Below are 26,191 nucleotides of genomic sequence, written 5' to 3'. Positions count from 1 at the left end.
TATGCAGCTTTTTCAGATTGGCTTCTTTCACTGAGTAATGTGCATTTTTTAAATTTATTCAACATCTTTATTAATTAAGTGGATTTTATGTGCCAGCTACTGGAATACAAGGTAGAATAAATAGACATATTTCCTGCCCTGGTAGAATTGAGGAGAGAGAGAGATTCTAAACAACACAAATATAAACACATAATTATACATTATAATAATTTTAATAGATGGAATGTACAGGGTATTATGAGGTCCATAAGTAGGAAGACTTATTTTAGAATGAGGCATGAGGAAAGGCCTCTTTAATGCAAGTACACTTTAGCTGAGACCTAAAGAATGAGGAGGTGTTAGACAGACTGACTAGAGAGGAAGGTATTCCAGGTAGGGGAGAGTATGCCTGCAAGCCTCAAGGTAAGAAAGAAGGCCAGTGTGGCTGAAGCACAGAGAATGGGGGAGAGCGGCAAGAGATGAGGTTGGAGAGGCACCCAGGAGGCAAATCATATTGAGCTATATTGATTGTGTTAAAGATTTTTAAAGTATATATTTAGATCAATTAGAAGAATGTTATGGAGAAGAATGATTAATGTTCCTTTTGTATTTAGGAATGATCACATTAACTGTTACATGTAGATTGGGTTTGAGAAGGACAAGGTGGGTGCAGGGAGACTAGTCGGGAAGCTGCTCCTTTTAGTGCAGAACAGATGTCATGGGAGTCTGGACTGCACAGAGTGGGGACAGCTGAGATGAAGACAAGTGGACAGACTTGAGATGCATTTTTGAAGTAGATGTGAGGCTTCTTGGTTGTAAGCAACAGAAAATGACTAGCTGATTTAACAAAGGATGGAGTTTTCTGAAAGACTTACAAAGTTTCTAGGGAGGCGGTTAGAAAGTGGGCAGGAGGGTGGGGAGCTAGAAACACAGTTATGTTCATTCATTCTACCAGGGCCTGCAACTGAGCTTTTTGGCTTCTAAAGCAAGAGATGTATGTGTTTGGAAATTCTCCGGGCACTGGAAATAAATTCAGGCACTGGAGCACAAATTTAACAAATGACAGACCTAAGACTGGGAGGTTTCTGACCCCGAGTGAATTTTTGTTTCTTATTACCATCATTAGTGTTTATCAGAGAACATTAATTTATTGTCAGTTGCAAATGTGATGCCTTAAAATACATTGATAATTCTAATATCACTTGCTGTCCAGACTCTAAAAAACAATAAAAACTCAACTGTTAGGAAAACATTATTAGATAACCTGGATCATTAGAGCATGGCATTTGTTATCCTCTTTTTGCCAGACATTGTTTTTTTTGGAAGTACTGATGCTTAAACGGGTTGGATTTCACCCAAACAGCAATTACAATTTGATTACGCAAAGTAGAGACTGTCTTCTAATTATAACTCTAAAGCGAAAGAAATCTATTAGCAAACCAGTTGTAACAAGGGAAAAAGAAAAGTTTGGCCAAAAATATTCCTAACAACAATTTATTAGAATACTCCAGATTGTTAGTTTGCTGTTGGAAAAAAACTGAACCATACGGCACTGTTTGTTTTGCAGGGTTTTAAAATATAGTGATGTCATATATATCACTTGCTGGGTAAAATGAAGTCATCTTCTCCTTATAGAATGCCTCTTTGGGAACTGTATCGTTTAGAAAGAACTTGAGAAACTCATTAACCTTTGAGTTCAAAGTTAGGAAATGACCCGAGCTTCAAGCAATATCTTATGTTGACAATGGAAAATTGTGAACTTATTTGGGCTACCATTTTCAGTGGTGTTCTCTACATTTTCTCCTTTGTCTTTTATGTACTATATATTACGTATAGAAAAGTCTTTTATGTCAGACTTGGAATTAAGTGAGAGATAAGGCAAAATTGGTATCATTATTTCTGAATCTCCAGAAGCATAGCAGTTTCTGGAGCAAATGTTTAATGTTTAAATGTATTAAAAACTTTTTAGGTCACAAACTCTGTAACCAATATGAAACTACTGAAAAGACGGAAAAGTTTAAAAGGTCTCTAAGCTTATCTCATTGAACATTTTCTTTTTAAAAAAATATATTGGGGGCTTCCCTGGCGGCGCAGTGGTTGGGAGTCCGCCTGCCGATGTAGGGGACACGGGTTCGTGCCCCGGTCCGGGAGGATCCCACATGCCGCAGAGCGGCTGGGCCCGTGGGCCATGGCCGCTGGGCCTGCAGGTCCAGGGCCTGTGCTCCGCAACGGGAGAGGCCACAGCAGTGAGAGGCCCGCATACCACAAAACAAAACAAAATTGGGAGGGCAATATAAATGTACCTACCCATGTTGGAGAAAGACTAATACTATGTAATTGTTAAGAACCAAAGCAATCTCCTCAAAGTAGCTATGAAGACCATCTTTTCCAGGAAACCTTTTTTTTTACATTTTATTTTTTATTTATTTATTTTTTGGCTGTGTTGTGTCTTCGTTGCTGCATGCGGGCTTTCTCTAGTTGCAGTGAGCAGGGGCTTCTCTTCGTTGCGGTGCATGGGCTTCTCATTGCGGTGGCTTCTCTTGTTGCGGAGCACAGGCTCTAGGTACGCGGGCTTCAGTAGTTGTGGCTCGCAGGCTGTAGAGCGCAGTCTCAGTAGTTGTGGCGCACAGGCTTAGTTGTTCCGCGGCGTGTGGGATCTTCTCAGACCAGGGCTCGAACCTGTGTCCCCTGCATTGGCAGGTGGATTCTTAACCACTGTGCCACGAGGGAAGTCCCCTCCAGGAAACCTTTATCCACTTCCATCCCTTCCCATCCTTTTAGTAATTCAGGTCAACAAGTAACTGTTGTTCCTGTTTTCTTGCTTCAGTCTGTCTGTTTGTTACACAGCAGCCAAAATGATCTTCCCAAAGCACAAGTATAATCATGTGGATAGAGGGACGGAAACAGGAAATTGCTAGGAACCGACATAATTGACATTATGACTGAATGAAACACATTGTGCCATCAGAACACAATCAAGTCACCTCTTGCTGGGGATTTGATTCTAAAGTCAACAAATAAATCAAGATTCAGTAGAAACAAAATTATTATTTACAACGTCTTTGATCACCTGTGAGTCCAGAACCCACTATGAAAGACTTGAGATTGGAAACCAATTGAAAAAAAGACAATTATTCTCCCCCTTCCTACTCAGAATTTCATTGAGCGGAATGGTGGAATTCATGCCTTTTTTTTTTTTAGTAAAAGAATGGATTCATTTATTAGCATCTGTAAAAGAGACGTACAACTTGAATAAAAGAAGTATGAAACCATGTAACATGATGTTCCGAAGTATTTGAGGCTTGCTAATTTCTTTTCTACCTTCTAGAGGCAAGAACCATGAAGTTCTAGATTAGAAACGGTCTCTCTTCTAATGTTCTCTCCATTGTAAGTCTGAGCTAAGAATGAGAAGACATGGTAGGATGCTGATGAAGTTGATCGTTTTTATGCTGTCTCTTCAACTTACTATCATATGAACTTCTAGTTCTTGGCAGAATCTGGGGCAGCCTTGAGCCATAGGTCTCTGGGGATGAGGTTCAGTCTAAGATTTCCCTCGGATTGTTTCACTCCTCTAATATCTCCTCAATTTAAATCTTGTATACCCTGTTACAGCACCTGAACTAAGCATCTTAGTGAAGTTCTAGCAAATAATACTCATAACTCTCGCTCTGAAAACAGTCCAGGACTGAATAAGATCTCATACGAAGACACGATCTTAGCTCTGCCACCCACACCCCACCTCTGCTTATGGAGACAGTTATACGGGGGGCCCGGGGAAAGCACCAGGGAGGAGAGGCGGCATACCATCAGTGCTGACCAAGAGTTCACAACAGGCAGTGGACGATCAGAGCACCTTTAGTTTACCTGTCTTTTCAAACAATTAATAACGTAACGTAAGGAAGAAGTGAACTAGGGGGAAAACTTGTAAATATCCGTGAGACTGACAAGGCCCATGTTCTCCAAAGGATGTTTGGGGCCATAAAGCCGAGAATAATTATTAAAGCTTTTTAAAAAATATATAGGTATCTGGTGTTGAGGTAGGGGAAATTTTCCCCTTGACCTCTCTTGAGTTTTTGTGACTGAACTAATATTAAAATTTACACAAGACAAATTAGCAAGAGAAAAGGAAATAATTTTTAATTCATGTGCACAGAGGTCTCATAGAAATGGGACCTAAGAAGTGGTCAAAGCAGGGAGCTTTTATACTTTTTAGACAAAGAAACGATACATTTGAGAGGAATTGATAGGACAAAGAAGCTTAGGTTTGGGGTGCTGGATTCGTGAAGAATCTAAACAGAGTTTGGGCCTGAGGTGGTAAATAAAATAAGTAACAAGGTTTGTTTATATAGGCTTCTAAGCCCCGAATTCCCTCTCTCTGGCAAAAAGGGTGTCCTTCTACCTCCAGATGCAAGGAGTATACCTCTCATGTGCGAGATTTATTTCCTACTTTCAGGAAGACAGAAATATACATGGAAAAGAATATGAAAAAATATGAATAAGGATATATCCTTTTTCATATTTTTTTCCATTATGGTTTATCACAGGATATTGAATATAGTTCCCTGTGCTCTACAGTAGGACCTTGTTGTTTATCCATTCTATATATAATAGTTTGCATCTGCTAACCCCAAACTCCCAATCCTTCCATCGCTGATTCTTAAGTAACTTTAATTCAAAATAATCAATATGCCATTGTGGCATATTTAGGGGCAGCCCCCCGAAGCCCTAACACTGGTATGAACCTCCTTAACAGTGTCCCTTTTCTTAAAATCATTTCAGAGAGATGGGAAATGACCAGATTCTCAGGGAACAGCCTTGGCACTTGGCTTTGTGTAAAGAAGTCTGGTGAGTGGAGAAGAGATTTTTCCTGCAACCATAGGCCAGGAAAAGTCCCTACAGGAAGCTCCTTGGTGGTGTTCCTGGACGCCTCCCTACCTTTAAGGAAAGACAGGAGGTCTGTTAATGAGTTATAGCCTTGAGACCACAGTCTTACAGAACATTCATTAACAACATCTTGTCTCACAATGTTTTACACACAGCTATGCATCAGGCTAGAGAGCAAGTTACTTACTCCTTTATTTGGTCTGAGACCAAGTGACCCAGAGTTAAGAATTGAGAGAGACTGAACATGGATAGAAAGTCGAATCCCTGTTGTTTTTTTAAAGTTCTCTCTTCCTGCCAAATGCTTATAGTTGAATTTCTATAATTTAAATGCACATATGCTACAACTCTACTCTCATAATATTCTACAAAATTATTAAGGAAGTTGGGGGGGATGGGAGGGAGATCCAAGAGGGAGGGGATATATGTATACATATAACTGATTCAATTCGTTGTACAGCAGAAACTAACACAACATTATAAAGCAATTATACTCCAATTAAAAAAAATGATTCAAAAATTATGAAGGAAGTTAATAAGGTGAGTCAGAGAACCAGCAGTTCTAAACCAGCAGTTCTCTTTCCCGTACTGACACCTATAGCATTGACTGACATTATCTTTATTTTCTTAGTGATAACTTAGGAAAGCTTGTGTTTTGTGACATAAATTTGGCTCAGTTAGTTTATGTGTGTGTGTTTGAGAGAAAACTTTACACACTTGTTTGTGTTGACTTTATTTTTTTTATTGGAGTATAATTGCTTTACAATGTTGTGTTAGTTTCTACTGTACAATTAAGTGAATCAGCTATATGTATACATATATCCCCTCCCTCTTGGATGTCCCTCCCCCCTCCATCCCACCCATCTAGGTCATCATCACAGAGCACCAAGCTCCCTGTACTATACAGTAGGTTCCCACTAGCTATCTATTTTACACATGGTAGTGTATTTATGTCCAATTCATCCCACCCTCCTCTTCCCCCCACTGTGTCCACATGTCCATTCTCTATGTCTACGTCTCTATTCCTATCCTGCAAACAGTTTCATCTGTACCATTTTTCTAGATTCCACATATATGCGTTAATATACGATATTTGTTTTTCTCTTTCTGGCTTACTTCACTCCTTGTGACAGACTCTAGGTCCATCCACATCTCTACAAATGACCCAATTTCATTCCTTTTATGGTTGAGTAATATTCCATTGTATATATGTGCCACATCTTCTTTATCCATTCGTCTGTTGTTGGACATTTAGGTTGTTTCCATGACCTGGCTATTGTAAATAGTGCTGCAATGAACACTGGGGTGCATGTGTCTTTTTCAGTTATGGTTTTCTCTGGGTATATGCCCAGTAGTGGTATTGCTGGGTCGTATGGTAATTCTATTTTAGTTTTTTAAGGAACCTCCATACTGTTCTCCATAGTGGTTGTATCATTTATATTCCCACCAACAGTGCAAGAGGGTTCCCTTTTCTCCACTCCCTCTCCAGCATTTATTGTTTGTAGGTTTTTTGATGATGGCCATTCTGACTGGTGCAAGGTGATACTTCATTGTAGTTTTGATTTGCATTTCTCTAATAATTAGTGATGTTGAGCATCTTTTCATGTGCCTCTTGGCCACCTGTATGTCTTCTTTGGTGAAATGTCTATTTAGGTCTTCTGCCCATGTTTTAAATGGGTTGTTTGTTTTTTTGATATTGATCTCCATGAGCTGTTTGTACAGTTTGGAGATTAATCCTTTGTCTGTTGCTTCATTTGCAAATATTTTCTCCCATTCTGAGGGTTGTCTTTTTGTCTTGTTCATGGTTTCCTTTGCTGTGCAAAAGCTTTTAAGTTTCATTAGGTCCCATTTGTTTATTTTTATTTTCATTACTCTAGGAGGTGAGTCAAAAAAGATCTTGCCGTGGTTTATGTCAAAGAGTGTCTTTCCTATGTTTTCCTCCAAGAGTTTTATAGTATCCAGTCCTACATTTAGGTCTTTAATCCATTTTGAGTTTATTTTTGTGTATGGTGTTAGGAAGTGGTCTAATTTCATTCTTTTACGTGTAGCTGTCCAGTTTTCCCCGCACCACTTACTGAAGAGGCTGTCCTTTCTCCATTGTATATTCTTGCCTCGATATTTAAAATTCACCTATTTCCAATCATTTTGTTTTATATCCCTTTATTATAAGCACACATTAGTACCAAACTAGAATGTACCACCTGTTTATAATTGTATTTTGAATTTTGGTTATTAATATGGATTTTTAAAATAATAATTTATGTCACTTTGCTATTAATAAAGGATATGCTCTCTGCTTCAATTGGGTAGTATTGAATAAAATACTGAAAGTGTAACCCAGAGTATATTATGCTTACTGAAATAAGTCAGACAGAGAAGACAAATACTGTATGATATCATTTATATGTGGCATCCAAAAAATAATACAAATGAATCTATATGCAAACCAGAAACAGACTCACAGACATAGAAAACAAATCTATGGTTACCAAAGGGGAGAGGGGAGGGGGATAAATTAGGGGTGTAGGATTAACAGATACAAACTACTATACATAAAATGGATATAAAACAAGGATTTACTCTATAGCACAGGGAATCATACCCTATACCTTATAATAATCTATCATGGAGTATACTCCTAAAAGAACAAAAACAAAAAACAAACAGAATCACTATGCTGAACATATGAAACTAATCCTGTATTGTATATCAACTATACTTCAGTTTTTAAAAAGTGTGACATTCAGGCATTTGCAGGCATCACTTTCAGAGAGTCTTTGGATAGTTAATAAATGCTCTTCCGTCTAAATCATTTATGGCAGCAAAATGGAGAAAATTTAACCCCCGAAACTTCAGGTGGACCAGTAGCTCTGTTGTGCTACAGTGGACCGCTGACTTTGTTGCACAGGTTGGGTATATGGGGATATTCCAGAATGCTTAGGAGTGCCATTATTCTGCCTTCCCGACGCCACTGGTTGCCTCTGAAGAATTGGTTTATGTTTAGATTTTACACATCTTTTTTTCTCTCTACTTCTGTTCAAAATTTAAACAGGTAGTAGAAATAATTGGATTTCCACTACCTTCCACTCCCCACCTCCTCCTGCCAGTATAAATTCTATATTCTGCTTTTATCACAGTAAGGCAAATAATAAACAAGATGTTTGTCATTCACTTATTTCAAAAGAATCACGTTTGAGCAGCATTTTACAATACAAATTTAATGAGCTATATATGTAATTTTAAAATTTCCAATAGCTGCTTTAAAAACAGGGTAAAGGGCTTCCCTGGTGGTGCAGTAGTTGAGAATCTGCCTGCCAATGCAGGGGACACGGGTTCGAGCCCCGGTCTGGGAAGATCCCACATGCCGCGGAGCAACTGGGCCCGTGAGCCATAGCCGCTGAGCCTGCGCGTCCGGAGCCTGTGCTCCGCAACAAGAGAGGCCGCGATAGTGAGAGGCCCGCGCTCTGTGATGAAGAGTGGCCCCCGCTTGCCACAACTAGAGAAAGCCCTCACACAGAAACGAAGACCCAACACAGCCATAAGTAAATTAATTAATTAATTAATTAAAATAACAGGGTAAAGAAACAGGTGAAAATCATTTTAATACTGTATATTATTTAACTCAACATATCCCAAATATCATTATTTCAGATAATCAGTATAAGGTAGCCAGAATGGTTAGTGACGACTGTTGAATGGTGCAGGTTCAGAGTAAAGCATCGGTTAATTATACATTTCAGTCCAGCTTATCATTTATCCCTAAGACGGTGCTTTCTCTTTTTTTCTGCTCTGACGACACACGTGAAGAAAATGCCTCACTCACACTGATAGGGTGGAATAGTAGCTTTCTAAGGCAGTGTTTCTTAAGGGTTAGGGAGGGAGGAAGGAGTATCCCATGTAAGGAGAGAGACATTTCAGCATCTGTGGGTCAGGAAAAAATCTACAGCACAATTCCAGGATGTCTCCTAAAAGGAAAGTCAATCCCACTTGTGAATAACTGATGTTTTTGTACAATTATAATTACTATGAAGATGTTTAAATTTCATCTAAGTAAAAGAAAGGTTAAAGTGATATAGCCACAGTTCTCGTTTTTAAAAAATATGAAAGCAGCTTCATTTCCAGAATTTGAAAGGGCCTCTTTACTTGTTACCAGATACTCTGACATTCCTTACGGTAGCAACTGTTACCAGTTTTAACAGGCCAAGTCAAGGACTTTAGGCTTGGACGTGGGTTGTCACACTTAATGCATTTCTTATGTTTTTTTATATAGTAACAGTTAATGAATACATGCTACTTGTAAAGTAGGAAATGCAACAGATAAAACATTTTTTAGAAAGACTCCTAGGAACAATGGGTTTACTTTGTTTCTAGCTTAAACTGTTATTGATTCTTCTTTTAAATATTAACCTATGTTCTTCCCCACTCCACACCCCAGCCTAAATAGAGTTCTGGGTGGGGAAGTGTTAAAGGGATAAGGCTGGAGAGTTAGGCTTAACTTGGAATACTTTCAGAATTTGATTTTTATCTGTTAGGTTATGGAGAGCTATTCAAGTGATAACTTAGACTGACATTTCAGAAAAGTCTTCTGGTATCTGTGGAGATGAGGAGGTAGGGAGGATGTGTATATCAGTTTTGACACCAAAGGCAGAAAGAAGAAGAGGCAGATGTAGAAATCTGAGAGAGATCATTGTGAAACCTTTAACTAGTACAGAAGCATCACAGAAGAGGGCTGTGTTCAAGAGAGTGTGAAGTGCAGATTCTACAGAACTTGGGGGAATAAAGCAGATGGGAAGCTCAGTAAGTACTCGGGATGGTTCCAGAATTTCTGGCATGGGCATCTGGGTGGATAAAGTGGTTGGTAATGCTGTTAAAAAAAAGAAGTAATTCAGAAGTAATACAAAAGAAAATAGATTGGGTGGAGGGAAGGGGTTTGGTTTTAGACATGCTAAATCCAAGTTGCCTTTAGCAATAAAACTGTAGTAACAAAGACCTGCACACTTTAAGCAAAAGTCATATGCATAATAAATGTGTTTATGAATAATGGTATATAGACCAACTTAAATAGTCAAAACATAATCATAATGTAAACACATTACTAAAAGTGCTTGCTAGTTTAAGAAATTTTGTTTTCAAATAAATACTACCTCCCTACATTTTGATTTATATATATTGGTGTTTCTTGAGGCGAGCTTTAATTGTATAGCTTAATCCCTAAATGATGAAAAGATTTTTTATTAATTAATTAATTAACTTATTTATTTTTGGCTGCATTGGGTCTTTGTTGCTGCACGCAGGCTCTACTCTTTGTTGCAGTGCACAGGCTTCTCATTGTGGTGGCTTCTCTTGTTGTGGAGCATGTGTTCTAAGTATGCGGACTTCAGTAGTTGTGGCATGCGGGCTCAGTAGTTGTGGCCCATGGGCTTAGTTGCTCCGCGGCATGTGGAATCTTCCCAGACCAGGGCTCAAACCAATGTTGCCTGCATTGGCAGGCGGATTCTTAACCACTGCGCCACGAGGAAAGTCCTGATGAAAAGATTTTTTTTTTTTTTTTTTTTTTTTTGCGGTACACGGGCCTCTAACTGTTGTGGCCTCTCCCATTGCAGAGCACAGGCTCCGGACGCTCAGGCTCAGCGGCCATGGCTCACGGGCCTAGCCGCTCCACAGCATGTGGGATCTTCCTGGACTGGGGCACGAACCTGGGTCCCCTGCAGTGGCAGGTGGACTCTCAACCACTGCACCACCAGGGAAGCCCCTGATGAAAAGATTTTGATGGCTCTCCCTCACTCAGGATTTGTTTTGACTTGATTTGGCAAACGTTCACTTCTTCAGTGGAGCGCATGAACTCCCCTTTCCTAAATGAACCCTCAAGTTCAGTCACATGATAGATTTGCCTATTTCACTGCCCCTTGGTAAGAAGAATATCTCATAAGGTCATCTGCTATTTTCTATATCCAATTTGCGACCACACACTAAAAATTAAATAAAATGTGTCTTTCATCTTCAGAAAGTGAGATTTCATCAAATCACATTAGAAACTTTCATTTTTGTTCCCTGGGATTGATTACATCAGGATAACTCTAATCTTTAATGTTACTTGGATGTGACCAGACTGTTCCAAGTTCTGTGAAAGCCACTGGATAAAACACAACACTGAATCTTAGATACTGGTAATTGTGAGCTGTTTTTGGAAAAACTGTATTCTCTAACCACAGTTGGTAAATACATTAACCGTGTGGTTTTCAAAAATATCACCTCAGTTCTTTGCACATGCAATGTAATTTCACAAATACTAAGCAGGTAGTGTTAATGATCATACAGAACTATCACTGGCAAAAGTGCCAGACAGCTGCACCACATTTATAACAAGGGCTGGGGGCATGGGGAGCATGGCATTTAGCCTGTATTGTGCCTCGTAACCTTCATAGAAAGCATTACCCCCATTGAAAGCTATATTTAAGAATTGTGTTCCCCACATGTTTAATTTTCAGGGCTAATAAGCTTCCCTTTTGATTCATTCCTAACAACTAAACTGTGCCATCATATTTTCCACATATCTGCAGATAATGACACAGAGTGAAAATTAACATTTGCATTTGTAGAGAAACTTCTACAAACCTAAGAAGAAATGAATTTTTGTGATTTGCCACCAGTATTTTGTCTCAAATCCATCTTCACATTCAATTAATAACTCTCCGTCTCTGTAGGCCATTTAAACAAAATAAAGTAAAATTCTCAAAAAAAAAAAAATCTGCCATAACTTTCAGATCACTTTGGGAAGAGTATAATTTTAAGGAATAAGAGAGTTCTTGAAGAGCATACCTCAACATAATAAAGGCCACATATGACAAGCCTACAGCCAACATCATACTCAGTGGTGAAAAGATGAAAGCATTTCCTCTAAGATCAGAAGCAAGAGAAGAGTGTCCATTCTCGCCACTTTTATTCAACATTGTATTGGAAGTTCTGGCCACAGCAATCAGAGAAGAAAAAGAAATAAAATAAATTCAAATTGGAAAGGAAGAAGTAAAACTGTCACTGTTTGCAGGTGACATGATACTATATATAGAAAAACTTAACACCACCAAAAAAACTATTAGAACTAATAAATGAATTCAATAAAGTTGAAGAAATATGTTGTGCTTCTGTACACTAACTAATGAGTTATCAAAGAGAGAAATGAAAAAAAAATCCCATTTACAATTGCATCAAAGAGAATAAAATACCTAGGAATAAATCTAACCAAAGAGGTGAAAGATTTGTACTCGGAAAACTAAAAGACATTGATGAAACAAATTGAAGACGACAAAAACATTGGAAAGATATACCTTGCTCATGAATTGCAAGAATTAATATTGTTAAAATGGCCATACTCCCCAAGGCAAGCTACAGATTCAGTGCAATCCCTATGAAAATGCTAATGGCATTTTCCACAGAATTAGAACAAATAATTCTAAAATTTGCATGGAAACACAAAAGACCCTGAATACCCAAGGTGATCTTGAGAAAAAAAAAAAGCTGGTCGTATCATGAGCCCTGATATCAAAATATACTACAAAGCTACACCAATCAAAACGTATGGTAACATGGTCAAAACGCACATGAAAAGATGCTCAACATTGTTAATTATCAGAGAAATGCAAATCAAAACTACAAGACGTATTATCTCACACCAATCAGAATGGCCATCATCAAAAAGTCTACAAATAATAAATGCTGGAGAGAGTGTGAGGAAAAGGAAACCCTCCTACACTGTTGTTGGAAATGTAAATTGGTACAACCACTATGGAGAACGGTATGGAGGTTCCTCAAAAAACTAAAAATAGAGCTACCGTATGATCCTGCAATCCCACTCCTGGGCATGTTCCCAGAGGAAACCATAATTCGAAAAGATACATGAATTCCAATGTTCATACCAGCACTATTTATACAATAGCCAAGACATGGAAACAACTTAAATGTCCATTGACAGATGAATGGATAAAGAAGATGTGGTGTATGTATACAATGGAATGCCACGCAGCCTTAAAAAAAGAATGAAATAATGCCATTTGCAGCTACATGGTTGGACCTAGAGAGTATCATACAACTAAGTCAGAGAAAGGCAAATATCATATGATATCACTTATATGTGGAATCTTAAAAAATGATACAAATGAACTTATTTACAAAACAGAAACAGACTCACAGATATAGAAAACAAACTTATGGTTACCAAAGGGGTAAGGTGGGAAGATGGATAAATTAGGATTTGGGGAATAACATATACACATTACTATATATAAAACAGATAAATAACAAGGACCTACTGTATAGCACAGGGAGCTATACTCAATATTTTATAATAACCTATACGGGAAAAGAATCTGAAAAAGAATGTGTGTGTGTGTGTGTGTGTGTGTGTGTGTGTGTGTGTGTGTGTATGTAGGTATGTATAACTGAATCACTTTGCTGAACACTTGAAACTAATACAACATTGTAAATCAACTATACATCAATAAAAAAATTAATGAGTTTTTTAAACTACAAAAAAACCCACAACAGTATGGTACTGGTACAAAAACAGACACATAGTTCAATGGAACAGAACAGAGAACCCACAAAAGAACTCATACTCTATGGACAGTTAATCCGTGACAAAGGAGGTAAGGATATACAATGGGGAAAAGACAGCTTTTTCAATAATGGTTTTGGGAAAACTGTACAGCTACATGCAAAAGAATCAAACTGGACTACGTTATCACACTGTGTACAAAAAATAACTCAACATGGATTAAAGAGCTAAGTCTAAGATGTGAAACCATTAAACTTCTAGAAGAAAACACAGGCAATATGCTCTTTAACATCGGTCTTAGTAATATTTTTTTGGATCTGTTTCCTCAGGCAAGGGAAACAAAAGCAAAAATAAACAAATGTGATTACATAATGCTAAAAATGTTTTGCATAGCAAAGCAAACTCTAAACAAAACAAAAATCCACCTACTGAATGGGAGAAGATATTTGCAAACAACATAACTGATAAAGGGTTAATATCCAAAATATACAAATAGCTCATACAACTCAACATCAAAAAACAAACAAACCCAAACAACCCAATTAAAAAATGGGCAAAGGACCTGAAAAGACGTTTAAGAAGATATACAGATGGCCAGCAGGCATACGAAAAGATGCACATCACTAATCATCAGGGAAATGCAAATCAAAACCACAATGAGATAGTACCTCACACCTGTCAGAATGGCTGTCATCAAAAAACAAAAAATGACAAGTGTTGGCAAGGATGTGGAGAAAAGGGAACCCTTGTGCACTGTTGGTGGGAATGTAAATTGGTGCAGCTACTATGGAAAACAGTATGGAGATTCCTCAAAAAGTTAAAAATAGGGCTACCGTATGATCCAGCAATCCCACTTACGGGTTTTTACCCAAAGGAAACAAAAGCAGTATTTGAAAAGATATGTGCACCCCAGTGTTTACTGCAGCATTATTTACAATAGCCAACATATGGAAGCAACCTAAGTGTCCATCAGTCGGTGAATGGATAAAGAAGATGTGGCATATATACACAGTGGAATTTTGTCAGCCATAAAAAAAAATGAAATTTTGCCTTTTGCGACAACATGGGTGGATCTAGAAGTTATTACGCTAAGTGAAATGTCAGACAGAGAAAGACAAATACCACATAATCTCACTTATATGTTGTATCTAAACAAACAAACAAAACAAAACATAAACAGAGTCATAGATACAGAGAACAAATGCCTGGCTGCCAGAAGGGAGGGGTAGGAGAGTAGGGAAAATAGGTGAAGGGGATTAAGAAACACAAACCTCCAGTTATAAAATAAATGAGTCACAGGTTTGTACTATACAGTATAAGGAATATGGTCAATAATATTGTAATAACTTTGGGGATAGATGGTTACTAGACTTACCATGGTGATCATTTCATAATATATGCAAATGTCTAATCATCAAGTATTACACCTAAAATTAACATAATATTATACGTCAATTAATATATTTCAATTTTTAAAAAAAAACACACTTTTCTGCACTGAATAGGTGTTCTGTAGGAATCTGATTAAGTGGGCTCTTATCCATTGCTCTTGGCCATGAGGGCTCCCTGGTCATTCATCACATCATGGCAAACTCTACTTAGCAGTGGCAAAGAGTAGCAGCCACTGAACCCACCTGAATGTGCCACCCAGGGACAAGGTTATTGCCTACTCTCTGGACAAGTAGGAGGCCAGGGCAACACATCCAGTAAGGAACAGGTTTCCACAGCTTTTCATTGATGTTTTTGAAGTTTCCGGACTCAGCATTTTCTATATGTACTGAATCATTCCTTCTGTTACCACCCTTGTAAATAGAGGGAGGCACTCTTATGCTGGAATTATAAAGCTGCTTGCATTTCCTTCGGAATCATGCCCCGCGGAGCTGACTGAGTCTAATGTTGGCTTCCTTTGATCTCAAATGTGAATCCACCAGTTTGCAAATTTGCTCCAGCATCCATGGCAAAAAAAATGTAACTTCTGCTTCAGCCATTCCTTCAGTGTATGGTGAAACTATGTGCAAACATGGAAAACAATTTCTTTGTGTGTCTATGGCATCAAGCTGATGACAGCATGGCCCTCGGTAGCAGTTGTCACATCTGGAAGTTACCCAATGGCAGAGGTGTTTGCCGAGAAGGGCATCACTCTACTTGGTGTCAGTCTTCTTCTTTCTTAGCCCCAGTCAAAACTGGCAGAATTCCCTGCATTTGCAGGGATCTGTTGGTGGCAGAGGGACAGTTCCCACTCTTGGTTATGGTGTTTTGTCTTCACATTATTGAAAGTTCACGTGTCCTATTTGGCTTCAGAGAAACCGACCTTAATAGGGGGAAGAAAACCTTCTTTCAAGAACAGAAATGAAAAAGCACTAAGTTTTTCTGAGTCTATAGCTGAAACTTCAAAGTCCAAATATGATTGTTGCTTGCTCTTTATTTCCCAGACTCTGAGTACTTCAATTATATAAATTCTAATTATCCACAGAAAGCGAAAACACAAGCCCTTTATTCTGCCTTCCTGGGCTAGAAATGAAATAGGCTATTGCGTCTGGATGATACCTCTAAAACGTGTCAGGCATCTGCACTGTATGTACCAGAGGAGTGCTGTGTGTGATGGTCATGTTATGCCAGGATGTTGTCACAAATGTCAGGTTTTCTATCTCACAGAGCAAAAAGATGTATGCGCATCTTGAAAATCATCCGGTCTCTCCACATTATTTGAAAGATGGGAAAACCGGCTAAAAAAAAAAAAAAAGCTCAGAGGTTGGGTTTGAAAGATGGACTGAAACACTTTCTAAAAGCTGATTCTTCAGATTTTGCCACATTTTCATTTGTGAGGCAGCACTTAAAATTCATCGAGCACGACTTTATTTGCTGATGTGCTAATAGTCTTCCTTCTTGTTTGAAAGGAAGAGATACTACTTTCTGCTCCATCCTCTGAAACACACCACCTGCTTTACCAAGCTGGAATGTGGTATTTTTCCACTGAGGAGGGCACTTGTTTTTGCAGTTAGAACACAGCAGTGCTGTTTGAAGACTACACTGCTGATGGCAAAGGATCAAAGGTGGGAGGCGATAGCAGGTGGCAGCTTAAGGGGTGATCAATGCAACCAGTGTGATGCATTGCAGCATGCAGATGCACGGGAGCCCAGCGAGAATCCTAGGGTAAAGGAGAAAAGCTGAAAATCAAAGGCAGGCTATAGTTTCATGTAAATCTGATCATTCTAGGTAATATTAAAAAGGCCACTGTTACTCTACTTAGAATTATGATCCACCTCTTGGAAAACGGATTGTTTAAGTCAATGGATAGAACACTTATCTTTGTTCTCTTATTCCTGTACCGTTGGACACTAAAAACAAGTGAAACAAATTTTAAAAATTCAGTGAGAAAGAAAAAAATTTGTAAACCTATAGGGAGAGAGATGGAGTATCTAGGTTTTTTTGGTTTTATTTTGTTTTTTTTAATTGAAGTTTTTAAAATTGATTTACAGTGTTAGTTTCAGGTATACAGCAACGTGATTCAGTTATACATACATATATACCTGTTCTGTTTTTTTTTCTTTCTTTCTTTTTTGCGGTACGCGGGCCTCTCACTGCTGTGGCCTGTCCCGCTGCGGAGCACAGGCTCCGGACGCGCAGGCCTAGCGGCCATGGCTCACGGGCCCAGCCGCTCCGCGGCATGTGGGATCTTCCCGGACCGGGGCACGAACCGGTGTCCCCTGCATCGGCAGACGGACTCTCAACCACTGCGCCACCAAGGAAGCCCTATACCTGTTCTTTTTCAGATTCCTTTTCCTTATAGGTTATTACAAAGTATTGAGTATAGTTTCCTGTACTATACAGTAAGCCCTTGTTGGTTATCTATTTTATATATAGTAGTGTGTTTATGTTAATTCCAAACTCTAGTTTTAACGTTCATTCCTTTTCTCTCGGGGACTTTCTTTCTCTTAGTTAACTGAAATTACTCCCAAGAAACATTTCCTGTGTTATCTAAGAGGAGATGTTAGATCAAGGCTAGGTCCCCCATGATTCCACTAAAGACTCTGCTGTTGAGTTGGTGTTGGTCCCAGGTTGTAGACTCAGGAACGCAGGGCAGTGTCTTTTCAGAGAGCGGGGAGTTCCTAGCTCCACTTTGTTTTCCACGTTCGCCAGAGCTGCACATCACAAGCCAAAAGTGCTGAGGAAAAGCATGGGATGACTGCTTCAAAGGCAATGATAATTTAGTTAAATGACAAGGTAGATCCCCAAGCTTGAAACTTCCACAGCAGGCAACTGGTCTGTGGAGGAAGAATGAAATTTTATATACCTAGACTTGGCCTTCTTCGGTGGTAAGATATTTAATTTTTATTTGGTCACGTACCGATAGTTACATCCCAGTAGCATTTTTAAAAGAAGACCTAATAAACCTTAGTGGTCATTGACTGAATGCCTGCAATGGGGATCAGAAATAAGGAACTGGTAAAATAATCAAGTGGTATATTGGAGCCTATACACACTGGTCCATGATGAAGTTTTCAGCCTAATGGGCAGTCTTTTGTGTAGCTGCTACATTTTTTGGTGTTAGAATGGCTTTTCTTTTATGAAGTCATCATGATAGGTGACAGGGTGTTTTTCATCTTTAAACTGTGGACAACTTAGTGACCTCTTGTTAGTTTTCAATTTTTTTAAATATCGTGAGGTCTTGAAATCCCAAAATTTGCAAACGAAAGGAAAGAACTCCCCTAAAAGTCAAGAGACTTGGATTCTTCCGTTTTGTTGATTGCATACCCTTGGCTTATAAGAACCTCCACTTTGTCACCTGTTTTTACAGATGTCTTAGGCAGTTGGACCAGTTGAGCTCTTAAAATCCCTTCCAGCATGGAGAGTCAAGAAACATCAGGATTCCTTATTAAATACTGTCTTGTTTCAGGAGAAATCAGCCTTTACCTTACGGTTCAGGCCTATAAATTAAAAGATAAATCCGATTAAACTCTAAAACATTTTATGATTGAATACTTCAGCATAATGCATTATTATAATTATTCCTTGCAAATTTTATACGTATTATTAGAAGCCTACAATTTGGAATGTTAACAGTATTTCCAGGTTTTATTTGGTTTCTAAATATGGATCCACTTTTCAAAGAAGCAAATGGTTATGCCAGTTAAAGAACACAGATATCACAACAGTCAAAATCAATTGTTTTCGATAGGTGATTATTGTCATCCCTACCACAAAACCTCATTCCACTCAGGAAACATCTAGAAATGTTTAGGAGGCAGTTCTGGTTGTGCAAAATAGTCCGGCACAAGGAGGAATTCTCTTGCCCCAAATACCAGCCCACCCTCACTGAGGAACATTGGTTGCTTTCATATTTATGACGAAATGGTAGAATAACAGCTGAATATAATTTGATTATGAAATTAACTGCACAAAATACTGAGCATAAAGGGTAGTTTATGGTCAGGTGAGCCTTGCTGTGAATCAGAACACAGATGCAGTCTTTTGAGACATTTCATTTTTTAGCTTAACATAACGTAAAACTGTGCTTTCCATGTTCCAGTCAGTCCTAGATATATTTGGCTGATAGTTTGAAGAAATAAAATCTTCCTGCAGCCTTCAGTTATTAAAATAGAACCAACCACCCACTCATTTTATTACATTCTGTGGAATGTTTTTGAATGACAGTCTAAGTATTTTAATTGGTCTCCCGCTGATTTATAACCCCTTGTTTTCTGTTTCACATTTTATATCTCAGAATTACAAGTTACAGTGCCATTTTTATACTGTACCATTTAAACAGAGCGAACAGCATTTTTTAGAAAGAAAAAGTTTCATTCAGAAACCCAAGGGTCGTTCATTTGCATTGTCTGTCTTTTCTGGTGCTGGTGCTTCTTGGCTGTCCCAGCTGCTTATCTCTGGCTGCTATTCATGTAGGTTCTCCGTGTGTGTTGGGGGTTAGGGGAAAGACAGCTGGATCCTCTCTACGTCCGGGAAGTAAGATATGTCACTCATTTCCCGGTTTTGAATGCAGACTTGCTCAGTTCTGTGTTCACCCTCTGCAGTTCTGTCCCCATGCGATGCTTCATGTGCCATACATTTATGCCGTGGTTCCTCACTTCTGTTTTCATAAACTTGCATGAAAAAAGTTCCTTCGAATTCTACTCATTGGACCATAGAAACCAGGCAGGGAAAATAATCCTAAAAATTTTCCGCCAGCCCTAAGCCTTCGTTACAGTTTCATCATTTTACATGTTTACCATCAATGGTTCACTTATTCAAAACTTATTCACATCCACTTGTTGGTTTGTACCCAGACACAGCTTTGTGTGTGTCTAAACAGAAGCAGAATCTGTAATTAACTCTGCATTTGTTTGCAAAGACCTTGGTAGTTTTAGTGTTTGAGTTCCTTGGTCTAGGAGCTGTTGTTTCAGGTTCATAGCTTTCTCCCTGAGAATAAGGGAGACAGGTTGGGAAATTAAAATTACTTTTTATACTCAGCCATAAAAAAGAATGAAATAATTCCATTTGCAGCAACATAGATGGACCTAGAGATTATCCTACAAGTGAAGCAAGTCAGACAAAGACAGATATCATATGATATTACTTATATGTGGAATCTAAAAAAATGATACAAATGAACTTATTTACAAAAGGGAAATAGACAGAAGACAAAGGGGAGAGAAGGGGGAGGGATAAATTAGGAGTTTGGGCTTAACAGATAGATACACACTACTATATATAAAATAGATAAACAACAGGACTTACTGTATAGCACAGGGATCTATATTCAGTATCTGTAATAACCTATAATGGAAAAGAATTTGAAAAAAAGAATATATAGATACACACACACACACACATATATATGTATGTATAACTGTACATAGTTTGCTGTACACCTGAAACATTGTAAATCAACTGTACTTCAATTTTTTTAATGCAAAAAAAAAATAACATTTTAGTTTTTTTCAGTGTGGTATCTTGCTGCCCCAAAGAGTTGATTTGTCTCCTGAAGAGTTTTTTATAAATTTATTTTACTTATTTATTTATTTGGCTGTGTTGGGTCTTCGTTTCTGTGCGAGGGCTTTCTCTAGTTGCGGCGAGCGGGGGCCACTCTTCATCGCGGTGCGTGGGCCTCTCACTGTCGCGGGCTCTCTTGTTGCGGAGCACAGGCTCCAGACGCACAGGCTCAGTAGTTGTGGCTCATGGGCCCAGTTGCTCCGCAGCATGTGGGATCTTCCCAGACCAGGGCTCGAACCTGTGTCCCCTGCATTGGCAGGTGGATTCCTAACCACTGCGCCACCAGGGAAGCCCCTGAAGAGTATTTTTATATTGGGTGGTTGTCTTTTTTATGGGCTGTTTCCTAGAAAAATTTTTGAAATGTTGAGCTACAAAATGAACAACAGTTTTCTTTGATAGTTAACTTGATCTAATACTTTTCTTACATAATTATCATTAGAATCAAACTTTGAATGATTACTGTATGGATATATTTTTTAATAAGGCCAATACAATGGAAGAAACTCAAGTTCCTGCCCTAAAATTACCTGTATTCTGAAGAAAGAGATCAGCCAGGCCCCCCAAAAAAAAAAAAAAAATCAAAACAGTATTAAGATTTCCTTAGCAACAACACATTTCTCTTCCTCTGTGGTGTGTACACGTCTTGTCTATTTGTATTTGCACTGCCTGGTTCCTGTCATTTTTGTAACTTTGTTACCTCTGTTTTGTCCAATTGATGTCAATTTTCTTATTATTTATACCATGTATCAATTTTAGATGTCCATGTAATCCTATCCATTTGTAGCAATTATGATGTCTCTGTAACATTCTTTGAAATTCTTCTATTTCTTTGTTTATATTATATACCATCAAGTACATCCAGCCAGTAGGAACTAATCACTTACCCTTCTTCCACTGATTAAGAGATGATGCCACGTTGTCTTAGTTAACCAGTTGTTTCTTTCCGGCCAAATCAAATCAAATAACTCTTCTCGGTTTTCACCGTGGCACATAGAAGGCAATCAATAAAAAGAATGAATGAAACCTCCTTAATTTATCATGGTATTCTATGTTTTTGATGATCCCCATTTATTGTTCTTTTCCTCTTACTCATACATTTAATTGTGCTTTTTATTATCATGCAGTCCACAGTCATTTTAAACAATTGTGAGTATAGATAAGCAGAAGAAAGACAACCAAAAAACCCAAAACACGCTTAAGGCAATGATTTGATGATAACTACTATTAACACCTTTCTATGTATAATCCTACTCACTCCTTTATATTTGCACATGTATAAAACATATTTATTCCAAATAATGGTTTTGTGGCACAGAATATTTTGGACTTTTAAAAAATATAATGAATACACTGCAGACATATTTCATAAGTATTTATATTCATCTATAGCATAATTTTTTTTTTTTTTTTTTGTGGTATGCGGACCTCTCACTGTTGTGGCCTCTCCCGTTGCAGAGCACAGGCTCCGACGCACAGGCTCAGCGGCCAAGGCTCACGGGCCCAGCCGCTCCGCGGCACGTGGGATCTTCCCGGACCGGGGCACGAACCCGTGTCCCCTGCATCGGCAGGCGGACTCTCAACCACTGCGCCACCAGGGAAGCCCTATAGCATAATTTTAATAGGTGAATTATACCATATTTGTATACTTTTTTATTCAACCAATACCTGGTCATTTTGGTTTGTTTCCATTTATTTCTTATTACAAATAGCACTGTAGTTAACTCAGTTATCTATTGCTGCATAAAACATTACTCTAAAACCTATTGGTTTAAGGGAACCCACAGTTTCTGTGGGTCAAGAATCTGGGCGTGGCTTAGCTGAGCCCTCTGCTTCAGGATGTCTTACAAGTCTGCAATTAAGGTGTTATTAGAACTGAGTCTTATCTGAAGGCTCAACCAAGGACCCATGCACTTCTAAGCTCATGTGATTGTTGCACAGTTCACTTCCTCAAAGGCTGCTGGACTGAGGACCTCAGTTCCTAGCTGGCTGCGGGCTGGAGGTGGTTCTCAGTTCCTTGCCGTATGGGTCTTCCCAGCATGCCACTTTGCTTTAGCAAAGCCAGCAAGAGGAATCCTTCTTTACCCTGGACGTGTTCAAATGATAGCATGCACTTACTGTGCTGGGGAGAGTGAGAGCAAGATAGAAGTCACAGTCTTACGTAGCCTAATCAAAGAAGTGATATCCCATCCCCTTTGCCGCATTCTCTTCGTTAGAAGCAGGTCACTAGTGCAGCCCCGCACTCAAGGGAAAGACAGGTATTTTACAAGGGTGTGAATACCAGGAGGCAGAGATCATTGGGATTCATCTTAGAGCATCCCAGCCACGTTAACTATTCTGTAGCTAAGTCTTGTGCATGTTCTTTCATACTTCCAAATGATAAACTCAAGAAGAAGTATTCCTGAGTAAAAGCTGTGCATACGTTGGGAAGGTTTTGATGTCTGTTGCCAGATGGCTTTGTAAACGCTGTTCAGGCTCACATCCCCAGCAGCCATTGCACTCCCCAAAAACCTGAGCGGTTCTCCCTAGTGACAATCTTTATCCATCTAATAAGTGAAAATGGGACTACCCAGAATTACTCCCCTTGACTTGCATGGTGTTGAACTTTCCAGAAGTCCCACCCACTGACCATCTCCTTTCCGTCTCTTTTCTTTAACTCTTCTTTCTACTCCCCCGCCCCCCGCCCCCATTAGAGGTGCCCCGAGGCTCGTCTGCTCCAGTCATTCAGCAGATGTTTGAGGGCCCACAATGTGCTGTGCCTGTAGTAAGCTCACCCACTCATGGGACGGGGAGCCCCCATTGAGAGCAGATTCCCAAGCAGAAGTCCAGCCTGGCCCTTCTCCTGGGCTCTGCGCCTATTATTCCGACCACCTACAGCTGTGCCTGCCTGGATGTTCTGGACATACCTTAGACTTAACCCCTCCAACTAAGTGCATTACTTCCTTGGTCCTTCCTCCCCACGAAACCTGCTTCCCTTCCTGGCCTGTCCCCTGCTGCCTTGCTGACAGGGCTGCCACCATTCTTCCAGCCCAGGTAACTGCTCACAGAAGACAGCAGCGGGGTGGGGGTCGGGGAGCCTCAGCAGATTTTCCCTGCAAAGAGTAAGGAAGTGTTTTGAGGTTTAGGTAGGAGTCCCTCTTGGGGTAGGGGAGTTCAGTGAGCCTTGTAGGCCTGTGAATCAGTCTGCTAATAAGACAGTAATGGGCTCCTGTGGCTGAGGTTTCGTGGTCACCTCCCCACTAAGAACGCCCACGGGTGAGCCACCAAGCGCCCTATGATTTCCTGCCCCTGGGGTAGCCTTCACCTCTGATAATTTGTAACTCTGGATCTCGCACTTATCACCTGCTCTGGCTGGAGATGAAAATCTCTTTACCCTTTTCAGGGAAGATTCTGTATTTATTTCTGCTTAGGGATCTCCAGGGACAGGGATTGCACTAACTAATGACACACTAATTTCCCGCTTCACCCCTATACATGCTCCTCTCTCACGAGGGCCGAGCATGAACAGAAGGTCCTTGTTATCTATCTCCTTCCACCCCAAAGTGCAAGTAAGTTAGCACATGGAAAATATTCTTTTACATCCCGTACTCTCATCTTGATTCCATTTCACCTGTATATATTGGGCAGAGCAATCGTTTTTCACTCTCCATGAGCTGTAAGATCTCATGCATTTACCAAACCAGCTCCACTCCAACCTGTAATTCTTTGCTGGAGTGCCCACTTTTCCCTTCCCACCCCCAACCTCATACAGCATCTTTAAATACTGTGTGGGCTCTGTTCCTTCATTCACCCTCCCTCCCCGCTGCGACAGGGTCCTTGCAATGTACAGTTTCTTTTTCCCTTTTCACAGGGTTCTCTCAACCTGGATTTTTGGTTCCCTCTTTCTTAGTTGTCTGCAGCTCCTTCAATGGCTCTTTTCATTTTGTTCCTCCCCCTTTTCCTTTGGTGTCCCCAGCATTCTCCAGTGATCTTGGTTCCATGCCCCCAGAGGTTCTTTTCTCCAGGTTACCCACTCTGCCTAGTTTGCCCCCGCTCAAGTCATTCCACCTGGGACGCTGCTCTTCCTGCTACTGTATCTCTGCACTGGCCCTAATCCATTATGCTCCTCGCCCTACTATTGTTGTCACCTGGTCACTTCCTTTCCCAGAATTTTCCATTTCCTACCACTGTGGGTTTTTTTGTTTTTTTGTGGTTTTTTTGCGGTACGCGGGCCTCTCACTGCTGTGGCCTCTTCCGTCATGGAGCACAGGCTCCGGACGCGCAGGCTCCGCGGCCATGGCTCACGGGCCCAGCCGCTCCGCGGCATGTGGGATCTTCCCGGACCGGGGCACGAACCCGCGTCCCCCACATCGGCAGGCGGACTCCCAACCACTGCGCCAACAGGGAAGCCCCCTACCACTGTTTTTAAAAATGTCTATGAACTGGTCCCATCTTACATATGTATGTATCATATGTATTTTTTATTTCCCAGAACTTTCTAATACACTCTCTCCACTGTTCATCACTGTTTTTTGCCCTTGGTCATTCCTTCCTCCATCCCTTTTCTATTTCCCCTTCTAGAATACTCATCTTCCTTCTCCCCACTGATCTATTGTGCTTGCCCATCCCCAAGGTCCAGCTCAAGGCCCATCCCCTAACACTCCAGCCCAGGGAATCTCAACCCTAACTGACATCAGAATCACCTGAGGTGTTTTTTTAAATAATATTTTACCTGGACTGGGTCCTGGAACAGTTGAAACCTGAGCTCTTGTGTGGGATGCAGGCATCTTTGTTTTTGTTCTACATCCCCCCCAGGTGATGCTGACGCATGCTCAGGAATGAGAACAGCAGCTTCCAGCTGATACAACACGCTGGCAGTGCTATGGCATTTATACGCAGCTCCACGCAGCCCCACTGATTTTTTTCCCCACCTCGTTTACCTTTATTCTCCGACCAGATGCTGAAGTGCCTACTTGTCAGTAAAAATCTGTCGATCGACGTGTTGATTTTAACATACAGATAACACATTTGTGAATATCTACCCTTCCTCTGACTATTTCTTCTCAACCACGTTTGTTGAGTCTAATAATCTTTATCCCCATCAAACAGAAGCACAACCTTGGGAGAACGGCAGAAGCTTGGAGGACACTTCATTGTATTCGTCCAGCATTAATTGTTGAACCTGAACCCCAGGGCTTGGTTTTGGTTATTATATATGATCTTTGTAGTGTTCTTGGTGTTTGCCATCTTTAACAATCAATTTAATTTAGCCCGTTACAGTACTTCATCTAAATTTACAGTATATTCTATCTTTGTTGATACGCCAATCTAAGTATGATAACTAAAATTAGACGTGATAATCAATAGCTAGTTCCTGTCCCACCAAGAGCCTGACGCAGTTTCGCTGAGACCCTCTCAGAAGCACGTGTTGATAGACACACAGTGTAACTCCCCACAAAGTTAGGCCAGTTTTTAATTATCTCTTCACTTTAAAATGCTCATCAAAAATGCTGTGAAACACAGCATTTTCTTTCACAGACTCATTCTGTTTTCTCCCTAATGAGTGTTTTTGGAGTATGTTTACTGATGTTTTCTCTTGGGTTTAGCATCGTGTCGTTGTATAGGAAAAGCTCAATAACTGAAACTAATTACTGCACACATAACAGTATTTCATTTTACTTGAAATACACAGCATTTCACTGTGTAATGCTTTGGCACACATCATCCCTCAAACAATGACAATTTTAATTTTAAAATATTCTTAATGGAAACAGTACATTACTTTCAGGCGCACATATTTATTCAAACTCAGCC

At 39.8% G+C, this 26,191-nt stretch overlaps 1 protein-coding gene across 6 annotated transcripts in view; it reads left to right on the top strand.

The window, feature by feature from the left end:
• ZNF704 (zinc finger protein 704) overlaps positions 1-26,191 on the top strand; it is a 210,632-nt gene that overhangs the window by 56,984 nt on the left and 127,457 nt on the right. The window contains exon 4 of one of the 6 annotated variants that reach the window (XM_060127788.1): positions 4,759-4,824. The exons of the other annotated variants lie outside the window; for them this stretch is intronic. Coding sequence (XP_059983771.1) covers positions 4,759-4,824 — 66 coding nt within the window. The remainder of the gene's footprint in view (positions 1-4,758; positions 4,825-26,191) is intronic. 6 annotated transcript variants of the gene reach the window in all.

The sequence above is a fragment of the Lagenorhynchus albirostris genome, chromosome 17, assembly GCF_949774975.1.
Source record: "Lagenorhynchus albirostris chromosome 17, mLagAlb1.1, whole genome shotgun sequence".
NCBI lineage: Eukaryota > Metazoa > Chordata > Mammalia > Artiodactyla > Delphinidae > Lagenorhynchus > Lagenorhynchus albirostris.
The sequence above is the reverse complement of the archived record's forward strand: the minus strand, read 5'-3'. Positions and strand labels throughout refer to the sequence as shown.